This window comes from Pelobates fuscus, chromosome 4 (assembly GCF_036172605.1).
Source record: "Pelobates fuscus isolate aPelFus1 chromosome 4, aPelFus1.pri, whole genome shotgun sequence".
Taxonomy (NCBI): Eukaryota; Metazoa; Chordata; class Amphibia; order Anura; family Pelobatidae; genus Pelobates; species Pelobates fuscus.
Genome location: NC_086320.1, coordinates 155,380,050 through 155,407,900, shown reverse-complemented (window position 1 = coordinate 155,407,900; position 27,851 = coordinate 155,380,050). Strand labels below are relative to the sequence as shown.

The 27,851-nt window shown below is 41.0% G+C and overlaps 1 protein-coding gene across 1 annotated transcript in view; it reads left to right on the top strand.

Annotated features, from left to right (window-relative positions):
• The window catches only part of RNF144B (ring finger protein 144B), a 72,767-nt gene that overhangs the window by 30,850 nt on the left and 14,066 nt on the right, over nucleotides 1-27,851 (top strand). Inside the window, exons 3-6 of the mRNA XM_063451689.1 lie at nucleotides 3,521-3,625; nucleotides 6,365-6,425; nucleotides 7,807-8,011; nucleotides 20,192-20,336. Of these exons, the coding sequence (XP_063307759.1) occupies nucleotides 3,521-3,625; nucleotides 6,365-6,425; nucleotides 7,807-8,011; nucleotides 20,192-20,336 (516 nt within the window). The remainder of the gene's footprint in view (nucleotides 1-3,520; nucleotides 3,626-6,364; nucleotides 6,426-7,806; nucleotides 8,012-20,191; nucleotides 20,337-27,851) is intronic.

Sequence of the window (27,851 nt, the reverse complement as noted above, 5' to 3'; positions counted from 1 at the left end):
GAAAGCTTATTTCAGGAAAGCTTATCAAATAAACTGTCGACAGTTTTCCCTCCCCGCACCCTGATTCCTCTTCTCCAACTTTCATCAAAACAAAACACTATGCCCTCAGTGAATACTTAACAACCTTCTTTTCTACCCTGCTTTTCCCTTTTGTGTCACTATACTCCACTCCCTCTAGCTCATTAAGCAGGGCCCTCAATCGCTCTGTTCCTGTGTATCCCACTTGTCTGGTTACAAATACATATCTGTTCGTCCACCCATTGTACAGCGCTGGAGATTATTATAAATAATAATAATATATGTATATTAAATACATTTACCTTTTCTAGTTTTTCATTTAATTCACATTGAAGGGCTCATGCACTTATAACATCTGCTGGGTTTCTACAAATGCTGCAAGCTAATAGAATATACAGAATGAACATACTTGATAATTAATTACTCAGCAATATTAACTCTCTTTTTGTGTGTGGAATTCGGAGTTATGTGTGAGACACCTTGAATACAAGACTAGACTTGAGAAATAAATGTTCTGTTTTTTTTTTATTTAATTTTTTTTTCTGATTTTAAAATTGCAAAGTATAAATCTATATACATAGATCATTTTTTCATTTTTTTTTGTTTTAAATAGTTTTTATTTAGAAATGCCATATGGGGTAATACATTCTAGCTGTGAAAATAGGGGTTTGGTTGCCTACGAAGAGAAAAGCAAGTCAACATTATGCAATACCGTCTTGAGGAGCCTTCGCAGAGGCTAAGGACAACAATAATAAGAGACAAAGCGTAAATATATTTAACTGCCCCATATAAAATCTTGCAGACATTCAAGGGAGCCTGTAATGACTCGTCATTATAGACGTGAACCAGCAACATAAGCCTGTGTTTGGAAACAGAGGCGAGAAAATCGTATCTTACAGGTGAGACTATGTTGTAGTGTAGCGTGATAGTGGCTAGAGCAGGTGTCATTGCTAGGTATGTGACTTGTATGGTATATGGGTCCCAAATTACCAGAACATCAAGCAGTTGGATCGGAAACGTGTGATAAAATAAAGCAGCAAAATAATCATCCTTACAGTTAAAAGTAACAGTTGAGATAATGGATGAACATAGCAGTAGGGATATTAATAAGACTATATTCGCTAGGGCATATTATTGCGATCCCCGTATTTCCCAATTAGTTAGGCAGACAAGTAAAAGTATGTAGGCAAAACCGATTTCATACCATGTAGAGATTTGCCAACAGACAGGCTAGCCACATGTAGGTAGATTATACGAACGGTGGTTAAAGGCAAATCTTGTAGTGAGTGAAAATATATCATAGTGTTACGATATCGCTGTTATGCTCACCAAATCATTATGTAGGCAGGAATACATATATAGAACAGAATAAAGTCTAACAGTATTACAGCATAATATATGTTACGCATACTTAAAATCTCAAAGGCGTTAGATGATGTCATGAAATCATGTGCCCCCAGATCAAAAGACATGCAGTATGTAGCAGGGCTTTTTGGCCAGAGTGTAAAACAAAACAAAACAAAACTGCACCTCTATAGTGACAGATCCCCTGCGAAACAGACGAGTTAAAAAAAATTGAGTGAGGCCTATTACGTGAAGACCCTCTTTCGTGTGTCTGGGAGTGTTTCCCAAAATTCCCAGGGATCTTGGACCAAGCACGTTCAGGCAGACATTATGGGAATGTCAAAAATATATTTAAAAAAAAACCAAAAAAACACAAAACATGAAGAAGAAGCATACTTTTCATTGCAACTCCGACCAAGGGACCCTCCTCCCCCTGAGAAAGCAAAACCTCAGAATGATATTGGACAGGTACACTGGTGTATCAGGGCTATCCACAGTGTTGAAGCATAAACTCACCCTCATGGCATTTAGCCCTCCCAGGTACCCAAGGAAATCTCTGACCCCTACTGGTGCAGTCCATGGCACAGTAGGCACTCGGCAATTGACATCATCCACTGGACCCCCCCACCTAGAATCTGTAAACTGCTCTTCTCCTGCACCTCCTCTGTGCCACTTCAGCACCAGTCAGGTGTGTATCACCTCAAGTCTAAAGGAAAACTAGCAAGAGTGGTTCAGTTAGATGGGATGCGGCAATTTTTTTTGTATGCAAGTTTCGTTATGCACTTTTGTATTCCATCATGCTGGCATTATGTGTGTTTCTTTTTTTTTCTTTTGTTTTATTTTTTTTGTTAAAATGGCATCAAATTGTTTTTATGACTTTTATGTTTTTAGAAAACTCCCTTATAAACAAAATAGCTGGCTGGAAACACAGTGAGATGCAGATTTTTTTTTCCCAGTTGATCTATTTCTAAAATTTGTAATTCCTTTGACAAAATCGAGTTTGGTGAAGAATCATGTAGGTTATTTTTGCATGATATGTAGACTTGCATAATACTGTGATTTTCTAGATTAGAATGTGAACACATACTGAACTCCTAGCGATTTTGTGATGGTTGAACATCACTGTGTTAAAACATACTTGACATCCTAGTAGTTATTAATGAAAAGAGAACATTGAGTTGAAAAACCACAATGGCATTGAATCAGCTTGCTCTTAGCATGCACTTCAAATGTCCTTATTCAATTCATCTTGACACAGCATGAAATACGCTCGGTATTGATTGACAAAGAACATTTAGGGAAATTGGATGGCTTTTCTTTAACTTGGATCATATATTATTTGATGTTGGTGAAAAAGGGTATTCAATAAATCGAATCAATGTTGCTTTGTTTTGTGTCATTAAGCATGATTGCAACTCCCAGCACTTCACTCACCTAATGTGAGCCACAATTCTCATGTCAGCAACCTTATATTTGTTGCAGACTTCATGTTGACCGAGCATGATGAGAGTTTCATCCATAGTTGCCAGGAAGCTACAGCTTTTCTTTAGTTTTTCTCAAAATCTGTCCCCAAACAACATGCTTAAAGTTGCACAAAATAAGATGCATTTTCATGAAGTAATTATGGCCTCTTCCAAATTGTATTAGTAGATGGAACAAATGTAATGTTCTTTGTTAAATGTTAACAATGTGAAGACTTAAATTCTGTTAAAACTCCAATGCATACGTACTTTGTGATGTGTGGGGCATATTCTAGTTAGTATATTCATGTAGGTTAGGTGGTCTGGCTTACTTTAGTGTCCTTTTAAGCTCTGTGAGGTAGATAATTCTGTTTAATATACTGTAGTAAGGATACACTTTACAGACTATTGGGGGGTTTAGTAAATCAAGTTGAGTCTTTGACACTCTTGTGTCTGAACATCAAAACAAAGGTTAAATAAGTGCCCTTTTAAGTAATTTCCAATTCTGCTGTGGAAAAAAACATTCAAAAACACATTGACTTGAAAGCGGTAACTAGGTTTCTCCTAGGAACAAAAATGCTCTGCCCAAAATGCATCCGTACATTTTTTTATTAATTTATTTATTTTTCAATACAGATGGATGCTGTACTATGTGCACTGTTTGTGACCAAGTGACTTGTTTTGTGTCCCCTATTTAGTGCCTCAAGCAGTATGTGCAGTTGGCAGTTCGTGAAGGATTTGGTTCCGCAATCACTTGTCCAGACATGGTCTGCCCAAACCATGGTGTCCTTCAGGAAGCCGAGGTAATGAAATCTTTAATACTTTATACTTTTTCCCTTTTTTTTTTCAATCAGTAACTTTCTTTTTACAAAGTTACTTTTTTTTTTTTTAGCTGTTCTGCTTTCCACTAATAAGCACCTGGTACCAATCTATGCTGGGTAAGCCACAAGCAATAGATTTCTTGTTCCCAACTCCCCCTCCCCTCCCAAGCTGCCTTAAGGTAATGTTTACTTTGTATCAGTCCGTTCAAGTGTACAATATTTCACTGTACAGCTAAATATTCCATTCCTTCTACATTTATGAACTATTAAACCAGGCTTGACATACCCTTTACTGCTGTTTCATAATTGTGTGCTCTGTTTTTTCTGTAGACTCTCATTTCTGTGGTTTGTACAGTCATGAGTGCTTTATTCAATGGTATTCATATGAAGTAACATGGAGTGCTTGGGGCCATTTTAGTCTTGGTTGAATAATATCACAACAGCATGAAATGTTTGTGACTTGTCAAGAGGGAGGGTCAGACATGTATGTACAACATATGGAATTTGCTTGTGTTTCAATTAACTGCAGCAAGATACTTACGAGTAGGGACCTCAAACTCTGGACCACCAGATGTTGACCTACAATTCCTAGAATAATACTGTGAATGCAATAGATGACTAAAGAATCATGGTAGTTGTAGTTCAGTAACATTTTCCCAGCTATGCTATTATGGCCTGAATTTTGTCTTCAATAATCTACACTGACCACCATCTTCAATTTTGGGCCAATGAAGTTCCCATCAATTTTAGATATTTTTCATTGGCTGATAGCATTAGCTGATGGCTCTCAGCCAATTAATGTCTCAGCTTGGTATAAGTTGGTATGATCATGTGTAGGTTTTAATACCCGGTTTACCATTTGGTGAATTTGCAGCTGCAAGAGAAATTGCTATAGACCTTCTTCCTTGTAGTAATTTTACCACTAAGCGGATAGTGTGGCGTCTTACGGAAGAAAAGTATGGGTTAAAGCAAAATCAAAGGAACACTTCAAGCACCATAACACTACAGCTGGGTGCTGCTTGCTATAGGAGAATCAGAGGTGCCTGCTTAGGAGCTTTGATTAGTTCTCCTGAACTAAGCCCTGCAGTGGAAGGCTAGTTCATTGGCTTAGAGCATCAGCTGATCATTTTTAGTCAAGGAACTAAGACCTGTATTTCTGAGTGTTCTGACTATCCTTTAACTGTGAAGCGTGGAGTGGCACCCAGGGGTCCCAGTCAATCCATTCAAGAATAGTTTGACTAATTTCAGAATGTGGATGGTTCCAGGGCACTCCTGGCGGCATAAACACTACAGAGTGTTGTAGTGATTATGGTTCTTGTAGTGTTACTTTAATTACCTTTACCTTGGCAATGTGCAACGTGTGAGAAGTTTTAGCCCTGACAGGAAATCCTTCAAGCTTGCTATGTTATTCTGCAATAATTATGTGTGTATGTATAATTCCCCACTCTGACATCCTGAGAATCAGATACCGGAGAGAGGGAGGTAAAGGGCATGAGCACGTCTAATGATGCAGTTATGCTATGATTGTTGGGGAGAGTTCCCTGGTGTCCCCAAAAGTTGGATAGCAGGGAACTAAGGCGGGACAGCGATATATTCTTTTTCCTGTACCCGGCCTGACTGAAAGGAAGTGCTCACTGAGCATGCTACCAGAAGGGGGTGGGGGGGAGGGATTGGAAGTAGAGAAAACTATGGGACAGGGGAGGGGGAGGGAGAAAAGAACACTATGGGACAGGGGAGGGGGGAAAGAAAGAACACTACGGACAGGGGAGGGAAGGAGGAAAGAGCCCTATGGGGGGTTAAGAACACTAAAAAAGAGGGAGAGGTGAGGAACATTAAGGGGGGGGCACTAAGGTACAGGGAAGAGAAAAGGAACACTGTGGCAGGAGGGGCCACTAAAAGTGAAGAGAGAAGGAACACTAAGAGGGGGTTGAAAGGAACATGGGGCGGGGGGGGGGGGGGGGGTGGAGGTGCCAAAGTCATCTTCGCCTGTGTACCCAAAAATCCTTGCACCTGCCCTGTGTGTATGTATGCATATTTAAATTTATTTATGAAGAATAAAATAAGGGATCAGCGCTCTCCAACTCCAATAAATACATACAAGCAGCAAACCTAGATCAATGAGGCTCTCTCCCACATGTTTACCTGCCTGTAACTATATTTTTATAGATTTTTGATAGCATAAATACTACTGGCGCTACCTTTCTCCCCTATTTCCACATACTGTTTAATTTCTCTATATCTTAATAAGTTTGATTAGTTTTATTAAATTAGCCATAGTAAATAGACAATGGGAGATCATAATCTCTCCAGCTGTGAAAGAACACAATATGACCCTTTCAAGTAATCCTAAAAGAAAGATGTATGCCTTTTATTGGACAAGTTTCATGAGCATTGTAGATCCTAATAACTCAATCTTGTAGTCCTTTTATAAACTTTAGTATATAGGATGCAGAGAACCATATGGGATGGATACTGCCAATTGACATTGTACATTGGTGCTTAGTTTATGTCTATATAACCGTCCCCAAATCCTTTTCTTGTGTTATCCGTAATTCACTCATCATTTAGGGTGTAAGTTGCTTTTGCATTCTTTACCCAGAAGTGCATTTCATTGCTGCCTTTTGTGCACAGGGTTTGTAATTCTGGCATATATACTATGACGTGGTAACTATCCACTTAAGTACAAATGTATTATTATTAATTAAATTATTTCTCTTTCAGATTGCTTGTTTGGTCTCCATTGATCAGCTACACTTATATCAAAGGCTAAAACTTGAAAAAGGTATGTTTAAGACAACACTTGGTTTCATCCTTAAAGTGTTTGTAGAGATACAGGTCTTGATTCATATTAACGGTCCAAATTTGGCCAGATGTACAATATTCTTTCACAGTTACTGAAGTTCAACTGGATATATAATTCTCAAATGTATTAAGGCATATTCAGTTGGAATTCAATTGTTTCAAAAAACACTTTAGTTGGTAGCATATGATGTCTTCATTAAAACGGGTAATTCTCTGGCGCAAATCCTATATGAAATAAATGATTCGCATATTTAACAAATAACACATTTTACAGAATAAATTCTTTATGAACCTGGTAGCAGACAAATTTGCAGACAAAATGCTGCTGTAATGATTATAGAGTCTGGAGTACCTCCCACCCCATGTAACAAGTCAAACTGTTATAGAATGGTTCGACTTCTTACCTGGGGCCAGCTCCTGCCTCTACTACCTCAAAATACGATCAGACGAGCTAGCCATTGAGCTTACCCTTACGAGCAAGCCGGTGAGCTAAACCTCATTAGAGTTAACAGAAGATCCTGTCTAGTGGCTCCCAGTGGAAGTATTCTACACAAAATATTGATAAAAATTATCATGCAATATACATTTTATGACCTAAATTTTGTTTTAATTATTGGGTTATAATGTACTGCTCTATGGATTTAACCATTTCTCCATAGGAGTTAGTTATCTATACAGTGCTTACCTACAACCCATTGCTTCTACATTTTTTTACCCACTCTCTCCCATACTTGATTTACTTATTTTGTTATTGAAGTAATGTTTTGTTAATATTAATTTACGAGTCTTTGTTTCAGATGCCCAGGCAATAGGAATATGGCACATTAGGCACATGTTTAATGAAATAATTTTGTACCTTGGTGTTGACATATGAAGGTGAAGCAGAAATACATTCTTCAAAACACATTATTTGCTTCTCATATCTTTTTCCAATAGTTTTTTCCTCTTTACACACACTCAAAGATGCAAATTTGTTCCCAATGATCAAAAAAAAAGTCTAGTATTGCATGTGTGAGTTAATTATCAACCCAAAACAAGCCAAGTACATCAATAACCAGATCAGCTCTATGTTTACAAACGTTGTGAGTGTTCCATAACATCGTATTGTTTTTGGCCTACTGAACAAGTGACCTGCCAACATTCACCTTTCTGATGTTTTGTTCCTTAAAGGGGCAGCTCCTCCTGCTCACTGTTTTCATGTTAATTAGTTGCATAAGTACATGTTTTTCCCTAAGAAAGGAGTGTCAGTTAAATACTGTTCATGCAATATTATTATTTTGTCTGTGTGTGTGTATATATGTGTGTGTGTGTGTGTGTGTATATATATATATATTTTTTTTTTTTCATCGTTTTTGTTTCAGAAGTCCATCTGGACCCTTGCAGAACATGGTGCCCTGCCGCAGACTGCTATACTGTATGCCAGGTGAAATCCAAAGACTCTGCTTTACCAGTGCCAGTTGACTGCACTGTTTGCCACCTACAATTTTGTTCTGCCTGCAAAAGCACATGGCAGCTTCAGCATTTGTGTCAAAACAGTGAGCCAGTTGCTGGACCCCCTGAAAAAGAGTACGTACTGTTCTTTTTTTCTATGATGTAATCCATTGGTAACTGATATGTATCAAATATTCGATATGTGTACTTCTCCCGTCCTGTTTGTATGTTGTCCAATCCATATCTTTGGTCAGTGTTGGCAAAAGGTTGATTCATAACTAAAACTCCCATGTTACTTTATCAGCAGAACGGTTGAAGCAGCTGGGGGTCTCCGTACAGGCTACCCAGGTCATTTTGTTGAGGCCAAGCTTTACCTTCAGCTTCCTATCAATGGATGCTACCTGGTTATAAATATTTCAAAGTACAGTCTTATAGTCTCGTATAGTTCCAGGATGGAGCTCATTAAAATTCTTCCAGTAGTGTGCTGCCTGCTAGGAAAATTCTTTAAATACAGCATGGAGTAATCATTTACTGCTTGTAGACAGACACTAATTAAACTGTTTTCTTTGTGAAGCATTACATCAATAAATAAGTGGGGTTTTTGAAATGTCTTTGCGATAGTAAATAATATAGCCGCCACGTAAGTGAAAGAAAAACAAAACAACAAGCAAACATTGCATTGGGGGTCATATTGTGAAATCTTTGTCTTGTTCTTTCCCAATTATTATTATATATATATATATTTTTGTAATTGATGTTTGATTCAAGACATATACATTTAAAGGGACGTGTCACTTATTGGGTGGCACTGAATATCATATCATGTTACAAGAGAACACTGAGAACTGACAACTACTTAAATAGCTTGGGTCTCGTTAGTTTAAGCTCACTTGTAGCATTGCAGAAAACATTTGCATATCAGACAGATCACATCGAAATCCCAGATCTGAGAAGCTGATAAGTTCCCTTTGCATGAATTGTTTTTGGCCTTGGTAGGCCTCTTCAGTCAGATGTGGCTGATATACTGTTGGCATAGTTAGCAAGGTGTCTAGGTTATCCATTTGCCTAAATACAGATTTGGCCCATATGAAACTGCTTGGTCAGCAAAATGTACATTGGGACTCTTTGGCTTTCTGCAATGTATTGTCTTTTCCTTACCAATAGACTAAATACAGATTTGGCCCATATGAAACTGCTTGGTCAGCAAAATGTACATTGGGACTCTTTGGCTTTCTGCAATGTATTGTCTTTTCCTTACCAATAGACTACATACAGATTTGGCCCATATGAAACTGCTTGGTCAGCAAAATGTACATTAGGATTCTATGGCTTTCTGCAATGTATTGTCTTTTCCTTACCAATTTTTGATTTTGGTTAGCTTTTTCTAATAGTTATGTAAATGGCACCAACTTGGTTTTCTTTTTACAGCTGGAATTGATGCTCGAGACTATATTGAGATGGTTAACTATGGCAGTTTAGTTACCCTGTTCTGTGCAGATAGTTTGAGAGCCAGGTGTCCTCAAAAGCATTTCAAGTAACAGATATGCTAATTCTTGCATAGCTTAGTATATCTCTCCTTTAGAAATGTAAAAAATAAATGTTATAACCTTCTGTGATTTTTGAGGGTAAAGATTTTGGAATCTTTTTGGGGATAGTTTAGGCATTTTTACAGCATTACTGTTCAGTACAACCCTGTGCCATTCTAGTACCCTTTTTGCCACAGTACAATAAACTACTTTGACCATCATCACTTTCCTGCTTATGAGTTTGTAAACCTTATACCCTTTTAAGTGATTGTAGTTGCTATTCTCCCTCCAATAAAAATATGTTGGACACGAAAATTAACTTGGAGTTGCCTAAAAGTAGTCTCTTTAAGGAGGATTTTTTTAAGTAGGAGTTAAAAACCAGGAGTTTCCTTTACAAACTGCAAAATTGTGGACAGGGGTTGGTATGTTTGTTACTTAGTGAATCTATTTAACTTGAAAGGGTTAAAAAGCAGTTTGCTTTTTCCCTGTGTGATCTTGCAGCTGAGTTAACTAGGAGAGTGGTCTCTAAATTTCTACCTGAGTGGGTTTTTGTATACCTTTATGATCCCACAACTGACGCACTGAACTTGCTCACTTGGAGTTACTTTAAAGTAGTCTTTTAAGTAGGAGTTTAAACCAACAAGATAATTGTTACCTGTAGTTTCTGGAAACTGTGGAAATGGGTGTTGGCAAGATTAAAGGTTTGACTCATCGGACATCTTGTAACATGTATCCGTCCAGGGTCTACAACTCTGTGACATGTGTGAGTAGCTTGTATTGGAAATCTGGAGAAGCAAATTGCAACATTGAGACAGATTGACAATGTGGAAAAGGGTCTGCTGCTCACTGAGTAGAGTTTAGTGGGGGTATTTAGTGGAGTGTGAGGTGATAAGACAGCTGGGTAACTGTGTCACATGATAGCTGGGGGGCAAGGGATGAGGAAAGGTTTAGCTAGTACTGACTTTGTGCAGCCTAACAGATTTTCCCATTTGAGTGAAGATGTTGGAAGCATAGTCTCAGGAGTAGCGGTACTTGACGAAACTGTTCCTTCTAATAGTCGAGCAAAAGCCCCCTCTAGTACGAGTAGGGTTGAGAATGTAAGAAAAGCTAGGCAGGTTGTAGTGATAGAGCATTCTATGCTATTATTAAGAGAGTAGATGTGGTAATCTGCTACAATAGAAAGGCAGTGGGAGATTAGGCGTGACTAAAGTCATGGTGTAGGAAGGAGGGTTTTGAATTTTTAGAGCACTGTGCTGATTTTGCACTTGGATACAATCTTTATAGGCGTGATGGATTGCATCTAAACGGAAGAGGGTCTACTGTGCTGGGTGAAAGGTTGGATAGAAGGTTGGAGGAGTTTCTAAACTAGTGGTAGGAGGGAAGGGACATAGTTATCTACAAAATGGAGATAGGACTGAAAGTAGATGGACTTTATCTTAGCAAAAGGGTGTGGAGCCGAGGGGAGGGGGCAAAATCAGAACAGAGGAGGTATGTATAATAGTGATAAAAATTCACATAAACTACAAGCGAGTCATGATCATATCAAATGTATGCTTACTAATTCAAGGAGTCCAAATAACGCTAATATGACATGACAGGTATAACAGAAGCCTGGTGGGATAAGATGCATAATTGGGCAGGTAACTTAAATGGTCACACATTATTTAGGAAGGATAGAAAAAACAGGAAAGGTGGTAGGGTATTTTTGTATGTCAACCATGAGTTAAAGCCAAATATTAGACAAGTGGAATGTGGTGAACAAAATGTGGAAACTTTATGGGTAGATATCTGCTTGAGGCAAAAGAATGGAAATCTGTTATTGATTGGAGTGGCGAAAGTAACCTCACCACTGGTTTTTGGAGGGGCCTTTTTGCCAGCCTCCTGCCTCAGGACTATGGGCCACCCAGGAACTTGTTAAGCCCTATCATCACCTCTTAACGATTCTAACTGCAGCGTTCTAATTGTTCGTATGGGTGGCCGCAGTTCGCATGGTCGACCACGAGGTGGTGGACATCTTGTTCCCAGGATGCAGGCAGCGGTGTTTGACACTGCTGGACATCCATCATAGCCTACGTTTGGTACTTTACATCCTCGAAGAGCACTATTCGGTGGAATCGTTCATCTGAATGAGGTGAACAAGCTCCACGGTATGAATATTGACTATGTTCGGTATTTTGTTAGTTTGGAAACTTATTACTGGAACTGTTTTGGGCATGGGACCATGCGTGGGGTCGGTCAAATTATGACTTCCAGGAAATTCCTGAACCCCTGAACTGATCTGGGTGATTTTTGGATATGTTGGTCACCCAGATCAGGGCTATCAGGCGATGTAACTTTTATGGGGTTATTATGATTTTTTTCAATTCTTTATTTTTGCTGTGCATGAAATAACATTCGCATGTCAGCAATGTCACAACAGCATTCGCAAACAGTTTATAAACACAAATTTGTCAACTTTTGTATAGCATTCTGATTATACGCACAATTTTTAGGTTAATAATATTTGCTAAGTTCAAGCTGGGTAACTACATCTATCATAATGGATTACTTTGTCGATTGGTAACAGGGTTCAATACAAGCTGGGCTATCTCTTCAGTCATCTGGTAGCTGGTGCGTTCCGGAAATTTGGGATCTTCTATGACTGCTGCGCTATGTCGTCTGCTAGGTGCCATGCCGGTGTGTAGGTCAAATATTAGTTAAGGAGATGTCGTCGGTGTGACGCATGGGTGTTAAGGGTACAGTGGTTAAATTAACTTGGCAGGGAACGAATTAAAGTAACATTATACTGTGTAGTGCTAGCCTGTTATTCAGGTGCATGTCTGCATATGAGAATACTTAAACTTTGTTATACTCAGCTGCACAATATATAGGCATGCAATGGCTAGGCAGTGGTCTAAACATTAAGTGATGGCAGAGCAAATTGGCACAGGAGCAAATGAAAACATTACAATAGGTATGAATTATGCAGCGGTCTCGTGGATTATCACTGCGTTTGGGCTTGCAGGAGCACAGTCCACCTCTGGGTCAGTTCATTCCGATCAAATGACGCCTGCTTTGGAGGTCTGACAGGCAGGCCAAGGATAATGGCAGCGTTGGTTCCTCTGTGAGGTTCCGTCTCCGTTGGGTTCCGGAGGGGCTCTCCACCTGTGAGTACTGGTGGGAGGCTGTGCTATAACTCGGGTATCCTCTTGGCTGTCCGTAGGAGTCCGTGAGTACAAGGTCTTGCTTCGCCTGTCGAAGACCTCTGGTGTTGCTGAGTGGTAAATAGATCGGGCCTGCTGATTGGTCCTGCTCCAGTCTGTGTGTGGGTGAGTGCTGGCTCCTGGGGGGCCCAATGTTGTTTCCCGCCACCTGGATCTCCAACATCGCCTCCATTGGGAGGCCCCTCTGGGTGCTCATAGTGGGTTCCCACCCAGGTGGCGCCGGGTAGCTGGACGGATCCACGCCGCCACCTCTCTCAGCGCTTGTTTGAAGAGCCGACTTTTGGTGCGGAGTTCTATCCATAGGCTGGTGTAGAGCCGGTTGAAAAACTCCAGGGTGTGCTTGGGTGGCTTGGCGAGGACACGGTTTGTTGCAGGTCGGGCCTGAGCCGCCATATTGGTTGGGCCCTGACAGTCCCTTTTGCCTGCAGGCTGTGTCGCTTGTTCAAGTTGTGATGCGGGGTTGATCATCCCCGATGAGTACCGGGATAACCCCCGCCGGTCCAGAGGGGGGTAGCATGGCAATGTCAGATTTTCGCTTGTGAGCGGGTCCCGTGCCTGGTGAGCGGCCGCCTCCCCTTGGCTTCAGGCCCCGCTCCGGTTTAGGCCTCGTGGACGATTCAAGTGCTCGTGTTGCGTTTCGGTGTGTATCTGGCATCTTTCTGTGCCTCATGTGGTCCTGCGTCTCTCTCTGGGCACCGTGTGTTGCTGGCATTGTTGGATCGCTCTGGATTATCGTTTTTGTGCCCGCTGGTGCTAAAGCTCTCAGAGAGCACGACCGGCCATCTTGGCTGCCAGGCCCTGCACCCTGGGTTATTATGAATTTTAAGGTATTTTTGGGGTGTGAAATGTGTGGTTTTTGTGTCTGTAGATAATTGAGCTTAGTTCAGTTCATGACTCAATTATCTCCCAGGCACAGGGGAGGGATTGTCTTATTATGTATGGGAGTGTCCTCAATCTGAGAGCCAATGTAATTGTGTTCTTGTTTCTACTGTGGTTTACTCTTAGATCCAGAGGGGAGTGCCCCTTGCATGGGGACTTGCATATAAGGCCAGTTGTGGCTACCATTAAAGGAGTTCCTCTTCACCCTCAACATAGAGCCTCGTCTCATGTGTGGAGGGGACAGCTGTATTCATTCTGGGGATCGCTATATCACTATACTCCGCTTGCATTATAATCACGTGCTCTTTTAAGAGCAAATTTCTACACTTTCTTGGTGGAAAGGTCTACCCACTGGAAGCTGGATCCTGGTCTTGGGTCCAGGGTGGGTGGAGGACAGTGAGACCCCAACCAAGCTGTAACGCTGGAAGTGGGGACTACAGTGCTGATGGTGTCTGGTTCGGTGCTTGTGGTACTCGGTAAGCACTAAATAAGCACCGATTGGCAGAGGCAACCGGTCGGGTGCCAGGCGGTCTGCCACAGTTGGGATATGTTATAAACCACTTAATGTTAATATTGATGAGAAAGAAAAGCTATTAGAGCAAATTGGAAGAGCTGCCCATCTGGCTAACACTTTAATGATTGGAGATATAATTACCCTGACATAAATTGGGATAGAGGTACTAGTAGTACAGCAAGGGGAATCAGGATTTTGAACATGTTAAATGACAGAGTACAGAGAGTTGGCATTAATAGTATTTTTATAAGCTGGACAAAAGTGGTAAGAGGTGTCCCTCAAGGTCCTGTTCTGGGACCGCTTCTATTTAACATATTTCTAAATGACCTTGAAATGGGCATTGAAGGCATAAAAATAGGCATTAAAAGTCATGTTTCAGTGTTTGCATATAACGAGAAAAGGAGAGTTGCACTCAATCACAAGGTTTAACATAGGGTGCACTGGGCATTGGGTCAGCAAACCCCAAACTATCTGTAAAAATGAAAAAAATCTCAGGCACTCCCTGTGATCACTTCCCGGCAGTGTATTGCAACATTTCAACCTGAAACCAGGTCTTTATAAAGCTTGATAAAGACCTGGTTTCAGGTCGAAACATTGCAATAAACTGCCTGGAAGTGATCACAGTGAGTGTCAGTGTTTGCATATGGCACAAAACTCTGTAAAGCAAGCATGTCAAACTAGCGGCCTGTGGGTTGGTGAGAGTGTGCGTTGTTCAGTGTTGCGATGGCCGCGGCTGGACAGTGGAGGACCTGGAGGTGTACGGAGGCACGCAGCGTCACGTCACGTGACGTCAACGTGCTTCACCTTCACAGGATTTCATGGAGTAGTGGGAGGATCCGCTTTATGGGGTTATTATGATTTTTTTCAATTCTTTATTTTTGCTGTGCATGAAATAACATTCGCATGTCAGCAATGTCACAACAGCATTCGCAAACAGTTTATAAACACAAATTTGTCAACTTTTGTATAGCATTCTGATTATACGCACAATTTTTAGGTTAATAATATTTGCTAAGTTCAAGCTGGGTAACTACATCTATCATAATGGATTACTTTGTCGATTGGTAACAGGGTTCAATACAAGCTGGGCTATCTCTTCAGTCATCTGGTAGCTGGTGCGTTCCGGAAATTTGGGATCTTCTATGACTGCTGCGCTATGTCGTCTGCTAGGTGCCATGCCGGTGTGTAGGTCAAATATTAGTTAAGGAGATGTCGTCGGTGTGACGCATGGGTGTTAAGGGTACAGTGGTTAAATTAACTTGGCAGGGAACGAATTAAAGTAACATTATACTGTGTAGTGCTAGCCTGTTATTCAGGTGCATGTCTGCATATGAGAATACTTAAACTTTGTTATACTCAGCTGCACAATATATAGGCATGCAATGGCTAGGCAGTGGTCTAAACATTAAGTGATGGCAGAGCAAATTGGCACAGGAGCAAATGAAAACATTACAATAGGTATGAATTATGCAGCGGTCTCGTGGATTATCACTGCGTTTGGGCTTGCAGGAGCACAGTCCACCTCTGGGTCAGTTCATTCCGATCAAATGACGCCTGCTTTGGAGGTCTGACAGGCAGGCCAAGGATAATGGCAGCGTTGGTTCCTCTGTGAGGTTCCGTCTCCGTTGGGTTCCGGAGGGGCTCTCCACCTGTGAGTACTGGTGGGAGGCTGTGCTATAACTCGGGTATCCTCTTGGCTGTCCGTAGGAGTCCGTGAGTACAAGGTCTTGCTTCGCCTGTCGAAGACCTCTGGTGTTGCTGAGTGGTAAATAGATCGGGCCTGCTGATTGGTCCTGCTCCAGTCTGTGTGTGGGTGAGTGCTGGCTCCTGGGGGGCCCAATGTTGTTTCCCGCCACCTGGATCTCCAACATCGCCTCCATTGGGAGGCCCCTCTGGGTGCTCATAGTGGGTTCCCACCCAGGTGGCGCCGGGTAGCTGGACGGATCCACGCCGCCACCTCTCTCAGCGCTTGTTTGAAGAGCCGACTTTTGGTGCGGAGTTCTATCCATAGGCTGGTGTAGAGCCGGTTGAAAAACTCCAGGGTGTGCTTGGGTGGCTTGGCGAGGACACGGTTTGTTGCAGGTCGGGCCTGAGCCGCCATATTGGTTGGGCCCTGACAGTCCCTTTTGCCTGCAGGCTGTGTCGCTTGTTCAAGTTGTGATGCGGGGTTGATCATCCCCGATGAGTACCGGGATAACCCCCGCCGGTCCAGAGGGGGGTAGCATGGCAATGTCAGATTTTCGCTTGTGAGCGGGTCCCGTGCCTGGTGAGCGGCCGCCTCCCCTTGGCTTCAGGCCCCGCTCCGGTTTAGGCCTCGTGGACGATTCAAGTGCTCGTGTTGCGTTTCGGTGTGTATCTGGCATCTTTCTGTGCCTCATGTGGTCCTGCGTCTCTCTCTGGGCACCGTGTGTTGCTGGCATTGTTGGATCGCTCTGGATTATCGTTTTTGTGCCCGCTGGTGCTAAAGCTCTCAGAGAGCACGACCGGCCATCTTGGCTGCCAGGCCCTGCACCCTGGGTTATTATGAATTTTAAGGTATTTTTGGGGTGTGAAATGTGTGGTTTTTGTGTCTGTAGATAATTGAGCTTAGTTCAGTTCATGACTCAATTATCTCCCAGGCACAGGGGAGGGATTGTCTTATTATGTATGGGAGTGTCCTCAATCTGAGAGCCAATGTAATTGTGTTCTTGTTTCTACTGTGGTTTACTCTTAGATCCAGAGGGGAGTGCCCCTTGCATGGGGACTTGCATATAAGGCCAGTTGTGGCTACCATTAAAGGAGTTCCTCTTCACCCTCAACATAGAGCCTCGTCTCATGTGTGGAGGGGACAGCTGTATTCATTCTGGGGATCGCTATATCACTATACTCCGCTTGCATTATAATCACGTGCTCTTTTAAGAGCAAATTTCTACACTTTCTTGGTGGAAAGGTCTACCCACTGGAAGCTGGATCCTGGTCTTGGGTCCAGGGTGGGTGGAGGACAGTGAGACCCCAACCAAGCTGTAACGCTGGAAGTGGGGACTACAGTGCTGATGGTGTCTGGTTCGGTGCTTGTGGTACTCGGTAAGCACTAAATAAGCACCGATTGGCAGAGGCAACCGGTCGGGTGCCAGGCGGTCTGCCACAGTTGGGATATGTTATAAACCACTTAATGTTAATATTGATGAGAAAGAAAAGCTATTAGAGCAAATTGGAAGAGCTGCCCATCTGGCTAACACTTTAATGATTGGAGATATAATTACCCTGACATAAATTGGGATAGAGGTACTAGTAGTACAGCAAGGGGAATCAGGATTTTGAACATGTTAAATGACAGAGTACAGAGAGTTGGCATTAATAGTATTTTTATAAGCTGGACAAAAGTGGTAAGAGGTGTCCCTCAAGGTCCTGTTCTGGGACCGCTTCTATTTAACATATTTCTAAATGACCTTGAAATGGGCATTGAAGGCATAAAAATAGGCATTAAAAGTCATGTTTCAGTGTTTGCATATAACGAGAAAAGGAGAGTTGCACTCAATCACAAGGTTTAACATAGGGTGCACTGGGCATTGGGTCAGCAAACCCCAAACTATCTGTAAAAATGAAAAAAATCTCAGGCACTCCCTGTGATCACTTCCCGGCAGTGTATTGCAACATTTCAACCTGAAACCAGGTCTTTATAAAGCTTGATAAAGACCTGGTTTCAGGTCGAAACATTGCAATAAACTGCCTGGAAGTGATCACAGTGAGTGTCAGTGTTTGCATATGGCACAAAACTCTGTAAAGCAAGCATGTCAAACTAGCGGCCTGTGGGTTGGTGAGAGTGTGCGTTGTTCAGTGTTGCGATGGCCGCGGCTGGACAGTGGAGGACCTGGAGGTGTACGGAGGCACGCAGCGTCACGTCACGTGACGTCAACGTGCTTCACCTTCACAGGATTTCATGGAGTAGTGGGAGGATCCGCTTTGGCACAGGGTGTGGACAGCACCATTGGGAGTATACCAGAGGCTGGACTCTGGAGTCGCATACTGGCAGCTGCAATGTGAGTGGAGTCTGCTTGTTGGACGATTTTTTTTTTTTTTTTTTAACAAGGGCCAGGTTTTAGTAGAAGCGGAAGACTGGGATTTAGTATAGAGGGGGTACTCGGGTTTGGAGTGGGGTTGAGGGCCCTGCTCAATGAGCTTACATGCTAGAGGGAGTGGGGTATAGTGACACAAAGGGTTAAAGTAGGGGAATTAAATAGTTTGTTAGAGAAGGGTTTATTGAGTGCTTGGTAGGTCATTTTTGACAGTTGCAGGAAAGGAGTCATGGAGTGGGGGATGAGAAGCCTGCTGACAGTTTAATTGATACGCTTTAATGAAGAAGTGAGTTTTCAAAGATTTTTTGAACCAGTGGAGGCTGGGTGAAAGTCTGATTGAGAAGGGAAGGGAGTTCCACAGAATAGGTGCAGCCCTAGAGAAGTCTTGAAGGCGAGCGTCAGAGGTGGGGATCCGGGCAGAGGATAGGCGTAGGTCTTGGGATGAGCGCAGGGGTCTTGACGGGACATACTTGTGTATGAGGAAGGATAGGTATGTTGGAGCAGCATTATGTAGGGATTTGTAAGCAAGCGCCAGAATTTTTAATTGGGCCCTATATCTAACTGGAAGCCAATGCAGGGACTGACAGAGCGTGGAGGCGTGGGAGGTGCGACCGGACAGGAAAATAAGCCTCGCAGCCGCATTCATTATAGATTGCAGCGGTGCAAGCTGGGAACATGTAAGACCGGTGAGAAGGGGATTGCAGTAGTCTGGGATCTGGGTGTCTGTAGTGGTCCTTTAAGTGTGTGTGCATCTGCATGCACTGGTGTACATACCGCGGTCGCAGGGGTCGCAGCCCTGCGACCAGGTGCCCGCCGCCATGTGTTGCGGCCCAGGCCCGCGCAGAGTAAGCGTGCGGGGGGGGCCCACGGATCAATTTTCGCACCGGGGCCCCATAGGTCATGTGTACGCCACTGATATAAATCATTTAAAAAATTAATCCAAAATATTATTGGGGACAAGTTTCGAAATGAGTTGATTGATGGCAGTGAAATCCTGAGACCATTGCAAGAACCCCAGGCCTCTGAAGGCATTTCTAGTTCTGTCTGTTTCAATTGATGTTTTTTTTTTTTTTTTATGCTTTCATTACCAGTATCTATCTACACATTTTAAAGAGAACACATTGTATGTCAAATTTTATGTATTAAGTAGCTGAGGAAACATTGACCTACATTATTTAAATATATGTTTAAAGCTGTCTGGATAAGCCATCCATCCCCACAGTTTTAGTTTGTTTCTCTATGAAACCTCTCCCTACCTTATTTCGGATTCTCTGATCCAGTGCATAATTATACAAATTCATTTATCTGTGAACAGACTTTGGGTGTAGTTTTCTCATGTGAATAATGTGTGGTTCCTGGAATTAATATTAAGTTTTGTTCTTAGAAGTACATTGATCACATTCAAGGCACTCTGATGTTCCTAATAATAACAAATATCATACATGTACTGCGTGCAATACCTGTGTTTTGGTAACTACACTATGTTTAGTATAATAATTAGGGCGTATGGTTTTCTTTAAAACCAGACTTTCCTGTTAGAGAGGGTTTGCTCACGATGATGTCTGGTTAATTTTTTGTTTTTATGTTTCATGTTTTTTTTTTATAGAGAGTGCCTTTGCTTTTTCTATATATGATCCAGCTGTTCTTGTAGGACCTCTTATTAAATTTAATAATGACCCTTTAATATTTTTTACCTAATTCCACCCCACCCCCCGAAAAAAAAAAAATTGTCCAGAGTTGGGAAGTGAAAATAATTATTGTTTATAGTACCATTCATGTTTCATGTGAAGAATGGGTGCTTGAGAGAAATGTCTGAACCCTATATAAAATGTATTCAGGAAACTGAGGATGGAGAGTTAGAGGTTTCCCACGCTGACAGGGTTATTTACTATAGTTAGAAATGTCAGGAATTCAATGGATAATTGATATAAAATCTCCAAGTTAGCTATGCTTACAAGTTCAGAATTGTGGTCTTCAGTTTGGAATTCACTTTAAATGAAAAATTCTGTGAATTTTCATTTGATATAAAACGGTTTTTAAAATAATGGCATATGCCCTTTTACTATGACTTTGTGATGTAACCTTGTGATATAGGTGTCCTTGGGAAGTATGCTAATATATTTTCATCTATTTCCTAGTGTCCTTATCAATGGAGATGGAGATGCTTGTATCAAGCAGTGTCCTGTGTGTCAGATCTACATTGAGAGGAATGAAGGCTGCGCCCAAATGATGTGCAAAAACTGCAAGCACACATTCTGCTGGTACTGCTTGCAAAACCTTGATGTAAGTTATTTGTCATTGCCAAAAAATATATATAAATCCCTTTATGACAAGCATTCACTCAACAAGGGCTGCTCCAGGACAATCAAATACTGGTAAGATCTAAGCCTGATCCGGAGTAATTGTGGTCACATGGAACAATAAGATTGGGACAAAAATTAAGTCTTATAGTGTAATAATTGTACAGTGTCCAAGTGAGGAGAAAGTTGAACTTACACTTTTTTTTTAGCTACAATTCAGCAATTTAAAATGTATGACCCTAAGCGGTACAATCCATGCTTGTATATTTGGAGTGCTCGGTTTAAATGCAACATCACGTAAGATATATATATATATAAAAAAAAAAAAAAGACCAAACCAGCAACATGGTGTAGTATTTTCACCAAAAGATTGCTAGATATATACACTCACAGATTATGGAGCATTAAATTGGCTCCTAATGGACAGCATAGAGTGGTACAAACCTCACTCTGGCATATGTAGGTGGTTGGAGTCCTTTCTATGGAAAAATGCAATAAAAAAACAATGTAGTACACACCATATAATAAAATAGGGCTGATAAAAAATGACTTACCGTATATACTCGAGTATAAGCCGACCCGAATATAAGGCCCCTAATTTTACCAAAAAAAATGGGAAAACTTATTGACTCAAGTATAAGACTAGGGTGGGAAATGCAGCAGCTACTGGTAAATTTCAAAAAAAATTAGATCCTAAAAAAATTATATTAATTGAATATTTATTTGCAGTGTGTGTGTATGAATGCAGTGTGTGTGTGTGTGTGTGCAGTGTGTGTATGAATGCAGTGTGTGTGTACGAGTGCAGTGTGTGTGTGTGTATGAGTGCAGTGTGTGTATATGAGTGCAATGTGTATGAATGCCGTGTGTGTGTGTGTATGTGTGCAGTGTGTGCAGTGTGTGTATGTGTGTATGAATGCAGTGTGTGTGTGTGTGTGTGTGTGTTGCAGAGCCTTGGTGGGGGGTGGGCAATTTTATTATTATTTTTTAATTATTTTAATATTTTTGTATTATTATTTTTTATTATTTTATTTAATTTAATTATTATTTTTGTAATTATTTTAATATTTTTTTTCATTATTATTTTGTATTTTATTTTATTTGTACTATTATTATTTTTTTAATTATTAATATTTTATTATTTATATTTATTTATTTTCGTCCTGCTTGCTAGCTGGCCAGGGAGGGGGGCTCTCACTCCCTGGTGGTCCAGTGGCATTGGTAGTTCAGTGGGGGAAGAAGGGGGGCTGGCAGGGAGCACTTACCTCTCCTGCAGCTCCTGTCAGCTCCCTTCTCCTCCGCGCCGGTCCGTGCAGCTCCCTCTGTCAGCTCACACTGTAAGTCTCGCGAGAGCCGCACTATGACCCCGCGGCTCTCGCGAGATTTACACTGGGAGCTGACCGAGGTGCTGAACGGACCGCCGCGGAGGAGAAGGGAGCTGACAGGAGCTGCAGGAGAGGTAAGTAAGATCTCTGCAGCCCCCACAGCCCCATTGTCTGTATTATGGCAATGTAAATTGCCATAATACAGACACAGACACATAAAATGTGCTGAAAAACTCGGCTTATACTCGAGTATATACGGTACTTATAGTAGTCAGAGCAAAAATGGTTTGTTCAATTCTTTGGATGGCATATTAATCAAGGAAATGATGTGCACACGGCAACAAAGCATCACAGGAAGGTCTTTATGTAAAAAGCATGTTGTATTTATGGCTTGACCAATGTTGTAATTGGAAGGCATAATATCCACACTGTATCCAGATAGGCCAGTGTTGTGGAAAAAAATATATCAAAGCAAGAAATTCTGTAGCCTAGCAGAGAATAACAGGTATTACTGTCCAGTCTTATCCGGTGGTGGCATTTGACATTTCAGAGACTATAAATACTGGGGAAAAAGCTATTTTCCTCTTTCTTTCTTAGATTAGTGCTTCACTTTCTGCATGTATTGTTTTGAAAAAGGGGAAATTTATCCTGGACTTTGAGTTTTTTTTTTCTTAACACACAGACCCCTGTCCAGCAATTTAATTTAGCTCCATGTACAGTTGTGCTCATGGAATAAGTGGGCCTGATGAATAAGCCGATCACAGCTACAGTGGTTGCTGTCACACATTCATAGTAACATAGCTTGGTTGCTTCATCTAAGTGTTGCTTCTAAGTGTGTGTGGTTGAAGATATTCTGGAGAGTTTTACAGAAGCTTCAATTGTCTAAGATTTGTGCTAAAAAAGAGTTTTCTTTTTTACTGTTACAGGTAAGATTCATCTGTAGGTAAAGGTTACTGATTGCACGAGGTTTGATTTCCTGTTGGTAATTATAAGGCATTTGATTGGATTAGGTAGCTGCTTGCTATTGATTGCTGTGTAAATTAGCTATTGTTTGCTAATAAGCAGAGGCCTACCCAGGTGTTAAACATTCCTAGTTGGAGGTGATTTGAGGAGTATATAAGGGCTGTTGTCATTAGCTTGGCTAATAGAGCTTGGTTGCTTCATCTAAGTGTTGCTTCTAAGTGTGTGAGTGGTTGGAGATATTCTGGAGAGTTTTACAGAAGCTTCAACTGTCTAAGAGTTGTGCTAAGAGTTTTCTTTTTTACTGTTACAGGTAAGATTCATCTGTAGGAAAAGGTTACTGATTGCACAAGGTTTGATTTCCTGTTGGTAATTATAAGGCATTTGATTTGATTAGTTAGCTACTGGCTATTGATTGCTGTGTAAATTAGCTATTGTTTGCAAATAAGCAGAGGCCTACCCAGGTGTTAAACATTCCTAGTGGGTGGTGATTTTAGGAGTATATAAGGGTTGCTGTAATTAGCTTGGCTAATATAGCTTGGTTGCTTCATCTAAGTGTTGCTTCTAAGTGTGTGTGGTTGGAGATATTCTGGAGAGAAACTGGAGGTAATCTGGGGTATTCAGGAGTATAAATTAAAAGTTAAGATTTGTTTGATTTAAATTATTCGCCATATTGGAATGGCAGACTTAGTTCAGTGTAATAGTTGCTATGCATTTGTTTCACGTTCCACTTTTTGGAGGTTTTGTTGTTGTCTAATCTGTAGACAGTTCTCTATCTTGCGGCAGGAGATTGTATTTTTGAAGTCTGAGATTTGTAAATTATCTGGTAAACAAACTCAGGCTGGAACTGCTGCAAAGCCACTGCCGCAGAGACATAATAGGAATGGCAGATGGATCACTGTAGGATCTGGTAGACTTAGAGTTGTGGATAAAAGGCATATTGCACAGTCTGTTGCTCTACATAATTCATTTTCTGCACTTTCAGAGTTTAATGGTGTTATGGAGACAGGCACTGAGGGTAGTGGTGTTGTGGAGAGAGGCACTGAGGGTAGTGGTGTTGTGGAGAGAGGCACTGAGGCTAGTGGTGTTGTGGAGAGAGGCACTGAGGCTAGTGGTGTTGTGGAGAGAGGAAATTAGGCTAGTGGTGTTGCGGAGAGAGGCACTGAGGCTAGTGGTGTTGTGGAGAGAGGCACTGAGGCTAGTGGTGTTGTGGAGAGAGGCACTGAGGCTAGTGATGTTGTGGAGAGAGGCTTCGAGACTATGGTGAGGCCCAATAGAAAGCAGTTGTTGTTGGGGGATTCCATCATAAGAGGTGTGGAGATGGACAATGGGGGTCTTGTGAGGTGTCTTCCCGGAGCTACTGCTCACAGAGACAGGAAACGTATCTGTAATATTGTTAAGCGAGCAAAGCAGGAAGGGGAATTGGATGTACTTGTCCATCTAGGGACAAATGACTTAGCTTGCAATGAGGTTTCAGAGGTTAAGGAAGTTTTTAGTGTTTTTGCCAATGATATACGGCAGGTTGCTTCCACACTGTCATTCTCTGAAGTTCTGCCTGTGCATAACACTCAGAACGACAGGCGGATGCGTATTAGGGACTTTAACTTGTGGCTTGGTAAATGGTGTCGGGAGCAAGGATTTGGCTTTATTTCTCATGGTAGTTCTGTTTGGAATGGAAATAAACTGTACAAAAAAGATGGTTTGCATCTTTCTCAAAAGGGAACAAATGTTCTCAGTGAGCAGTTCAGAGGTTTTGCTAGGATGTATTTAAACTAAAAGGGGTGGGGCAAAAGGGTGATAAAACATCAATCCAATAGTCCCCCAAAACAAGGACAGAAGGTGCCTGTAGCAAGTGTGTTAAAAAATGATAAGCTTAGAGTCATGTCTACAAATGCTCGCAGTTTAGGGAATAAGATCCATGAACTTGTGGCAATAATGGCAACTGATAGTGTAGATTTAGTCGCTGTTACTGAGACATGGTATAATGAGAAAAATGACTGGGACATAGCAATACCAGGGTACTCTTTATATAGAAAAGACAGGGAAGGCAGGAAAGGGGGAGGGGTGGCCCTGTATGTGAAGGATAGCATAAAATCTAGCCTAATAAAAGTTAGTGAGGTGAACATAGAGTCCGTTTGGGTTACGTTAGAATTTGGTAATTACACAGTAATTCGTGTAGGTGTGATTTATAGGTCCCCAGGACAAATTGAAGAGTTAGATAATCTACTAGTTGAGGAAATAGCTAAAATTACAATGAAGGGGGAAGTTATCATCATGGGTGACTTTAATCTTCCTGATGTGAATTGGAAAACAAAAATGGCTGCTTGTGCCAGGAGCACACATATTCTAAACTCCCTACTGGGATTGTCTCTAAAACAAGTCGTTGAGGAGCCAACTCGTAAAGAAGCCATACTAGATTTAGTGTTAACAAATAGAGATTTGGTATCCGATATTACTGTAGGTGAAAGTTTAGGATCCAGTGATCATCAATCAGTGTGGTTTAATATAAGAACAGTGACTGAGTCACACCACACAAAACAAAAGTTTTAGACTTTAGAAAAACAGACTTTTCTAAAAATTAGAATATGTGTAAAGGAGTCATTATCAGACTTGAGCAATTTAAATGTCGTCCAAGAGAAATGGGATTATTTAAAAGTTGCACTACTGAAGGCAACAGAAAATTGCATTAGGCTTGTCAGTAAAAGCAAAAAATTCAAGAAACCACTGTGGTACTCCGCAGATGTGGCCAAAATAGTAAAAAACTAAAAGCATTTAGTAATTATAAAAAAAAACAGAGTGAGGAAGACAGAATGACCTATAAGATTAGGCAGAAAGAGGCTAAGCAAGTTATAAGAGCTTCCAAATCACACACAGAAGAGAAAATAGCACAGTCAGTAAAAAAAGGGGGACAAAACTTTTTTTAGATACATAAATGAGAAAAGAAAAGTAAAAGAGGATAAAGGTCTATGTAGAAGAGGATAGAGGTCTAGCTGACTGCCTCAATGAATATTTTTGTTCGGTATTTACAGATGAAAATTAAGGAGAGGGACCTCAGTTAATAAAAAGAATAAATTATTCATTTATTACACGTAAGTTTACAGAGGAAGAGGTTCTATTTCAACTGTCAAAAGTAAAGACAAATAAGTCAATGGGACCTGATGGAATACACCCAAAGCTATTAAAAGAGCTTAGTGGTGTACTAGCAAAACCATTAACAGATTTATTTAACCAATCATTGATAACAGGAGTAGTCCCAGAAGATTGGAAGTTGGTGAATGTTGTGCCCATTCACAAGAAAGGTAATAGGGAGGAGTCGGGCAACTATAGGCCAGTAAGCCTTACTTCAGTAGTGGGGAAAGTGATGGAAACCATGTTAAAGGATAGAATTGTTGAACATCTAAAAACACATGGATTTCAAGATCAGTGACAACATGGGTTTCTCTTCAGGGAAATCATGCCAAACTAATCTTATTGATTTTTTTGATTGGGTAACTAAAATTATAGATCAGGGTGGTGCAGTAGACATTGCTTACCTAGATTTCAGTAGGGCTTTTGACACTGTTGCACATAGAAGGCTTATCAATAAACTGCAATCTTTAAGTTTGGATTCCAATATTGTTGAATGGGTGAGGCAGTGGCTAAGTGACAGGCAACAGAGGGTTGTAGTCAATGGAGTATATTCGAAGCTTGGGCTTGTCACCAGTGGGGTACCTCAGGGATCTGTACTTGGACCCATTCTCTTTAATATTTTTATTAGTAATATTGCAGAAGGTCTTGATTGTAAGGTATGTCTTTTTGCTGATGATACTAAGATATGTAACAGGGTTGATGTTCCAGGAGGGATAAGCCAAATGGCTAATGATTTAGGTAAACTAGAAAAATGGTCAGAGTTGTGGCAACTGACATTTAATGTGGATAAGTGCAAGATAATGCATCTTGGACGTAAAAATCCAAGGGCAGAGTACAGAATATTTGATAGAGTCCTAACCTCAACATCTGAGGAAAGGGATTTAGGGGTGATTATTTCTGATGACTTAAAGGTAGGCAGACAATGTAATAGAGCAGCAGGAAATGCTAGCAGAATGCTTGGTTGTATAGGGAGAGGTATTAGCAGTAGAAAGAGGGAAGTGCTCATGCCATTGTACAGAACACTGGTGAGACCTCACTTGGAGTATTGTACGCAGTACTGGAGGCCGTATCTTCAGAAGGATATTGATACCTTAGAGAGAGTTCAGAGAAGGGCTACTAAACTGGTTCATGGATTGCAGGATAAAACTTACCAGGAAAGGTTAAAGGATCTTAACATGTATAGCTTGGAGGAAAGACGAGACAGGGGGGATATGAAAGAAACATTTAAATACATAAAGGGAATCAACACAGTAAAGGAGGAGACTATATTTAAAAGAAGAAAAACTACCACAACAAGAGGATATAGTCTTAAATTAGAGGGACAAAGGTTTAAAAATAATATCAGGAAGTATTACTTTACTGAGAGGGTAGTGGATGCATGGAATAGCCTTCCAGCTGAAGTGGTAGAGGTTAACACAGTGAGGGAGTTTAAGCATGCGTGGGATAGGCATAAGGCTATCCTAACTATAAGATAAGGCCAGAGACTAATGAAAGTATTTAGAAAATTGGGCAGACTAGATGGGCCGAATGGTTCTTATCTGCCGTCACATTCTATGTTTCTATGTTTCTATGTCTATGCCAAGCCAATCGTGAACATCCGCAACTGCAGCTCAGCTCTCTGTAGACCTGGAGAGTTGATTGGAAGAAATGCCTGTTCAAGTTGGTCAGATCATTTATAGTAAAGAATAATAAAAAAAAAATACCCACAAAAAAAAAAAACTCCTTCAAAATACCTTTACTATTATTACTATTACCAATATTCTCAAGGTACTCTTCCAGCTTTGGAATGATTTGAAGTTTTTATATTGACCCTTGAATGTTATTGTATTCATTTGAGACTGAATTCATGTTACATGTTATCTTCAAATCCAAAATATCTGATCTGCCTACTACTGTACAAGAATTTAGCAGGTGGTTTAAACTCAAGTCTAGAACTATTTTTTCAGCAAAGACCCATAACTACACTTATTTTTTAAATTATATATTTTTGATGCCACTTTTAGAACTGTGCTTGTTATGACCTTTTCAGTGCTACAATATCCCTGTCTAAACCTTGAATGTTGATCATCTTAAATGTTAATCCCTGA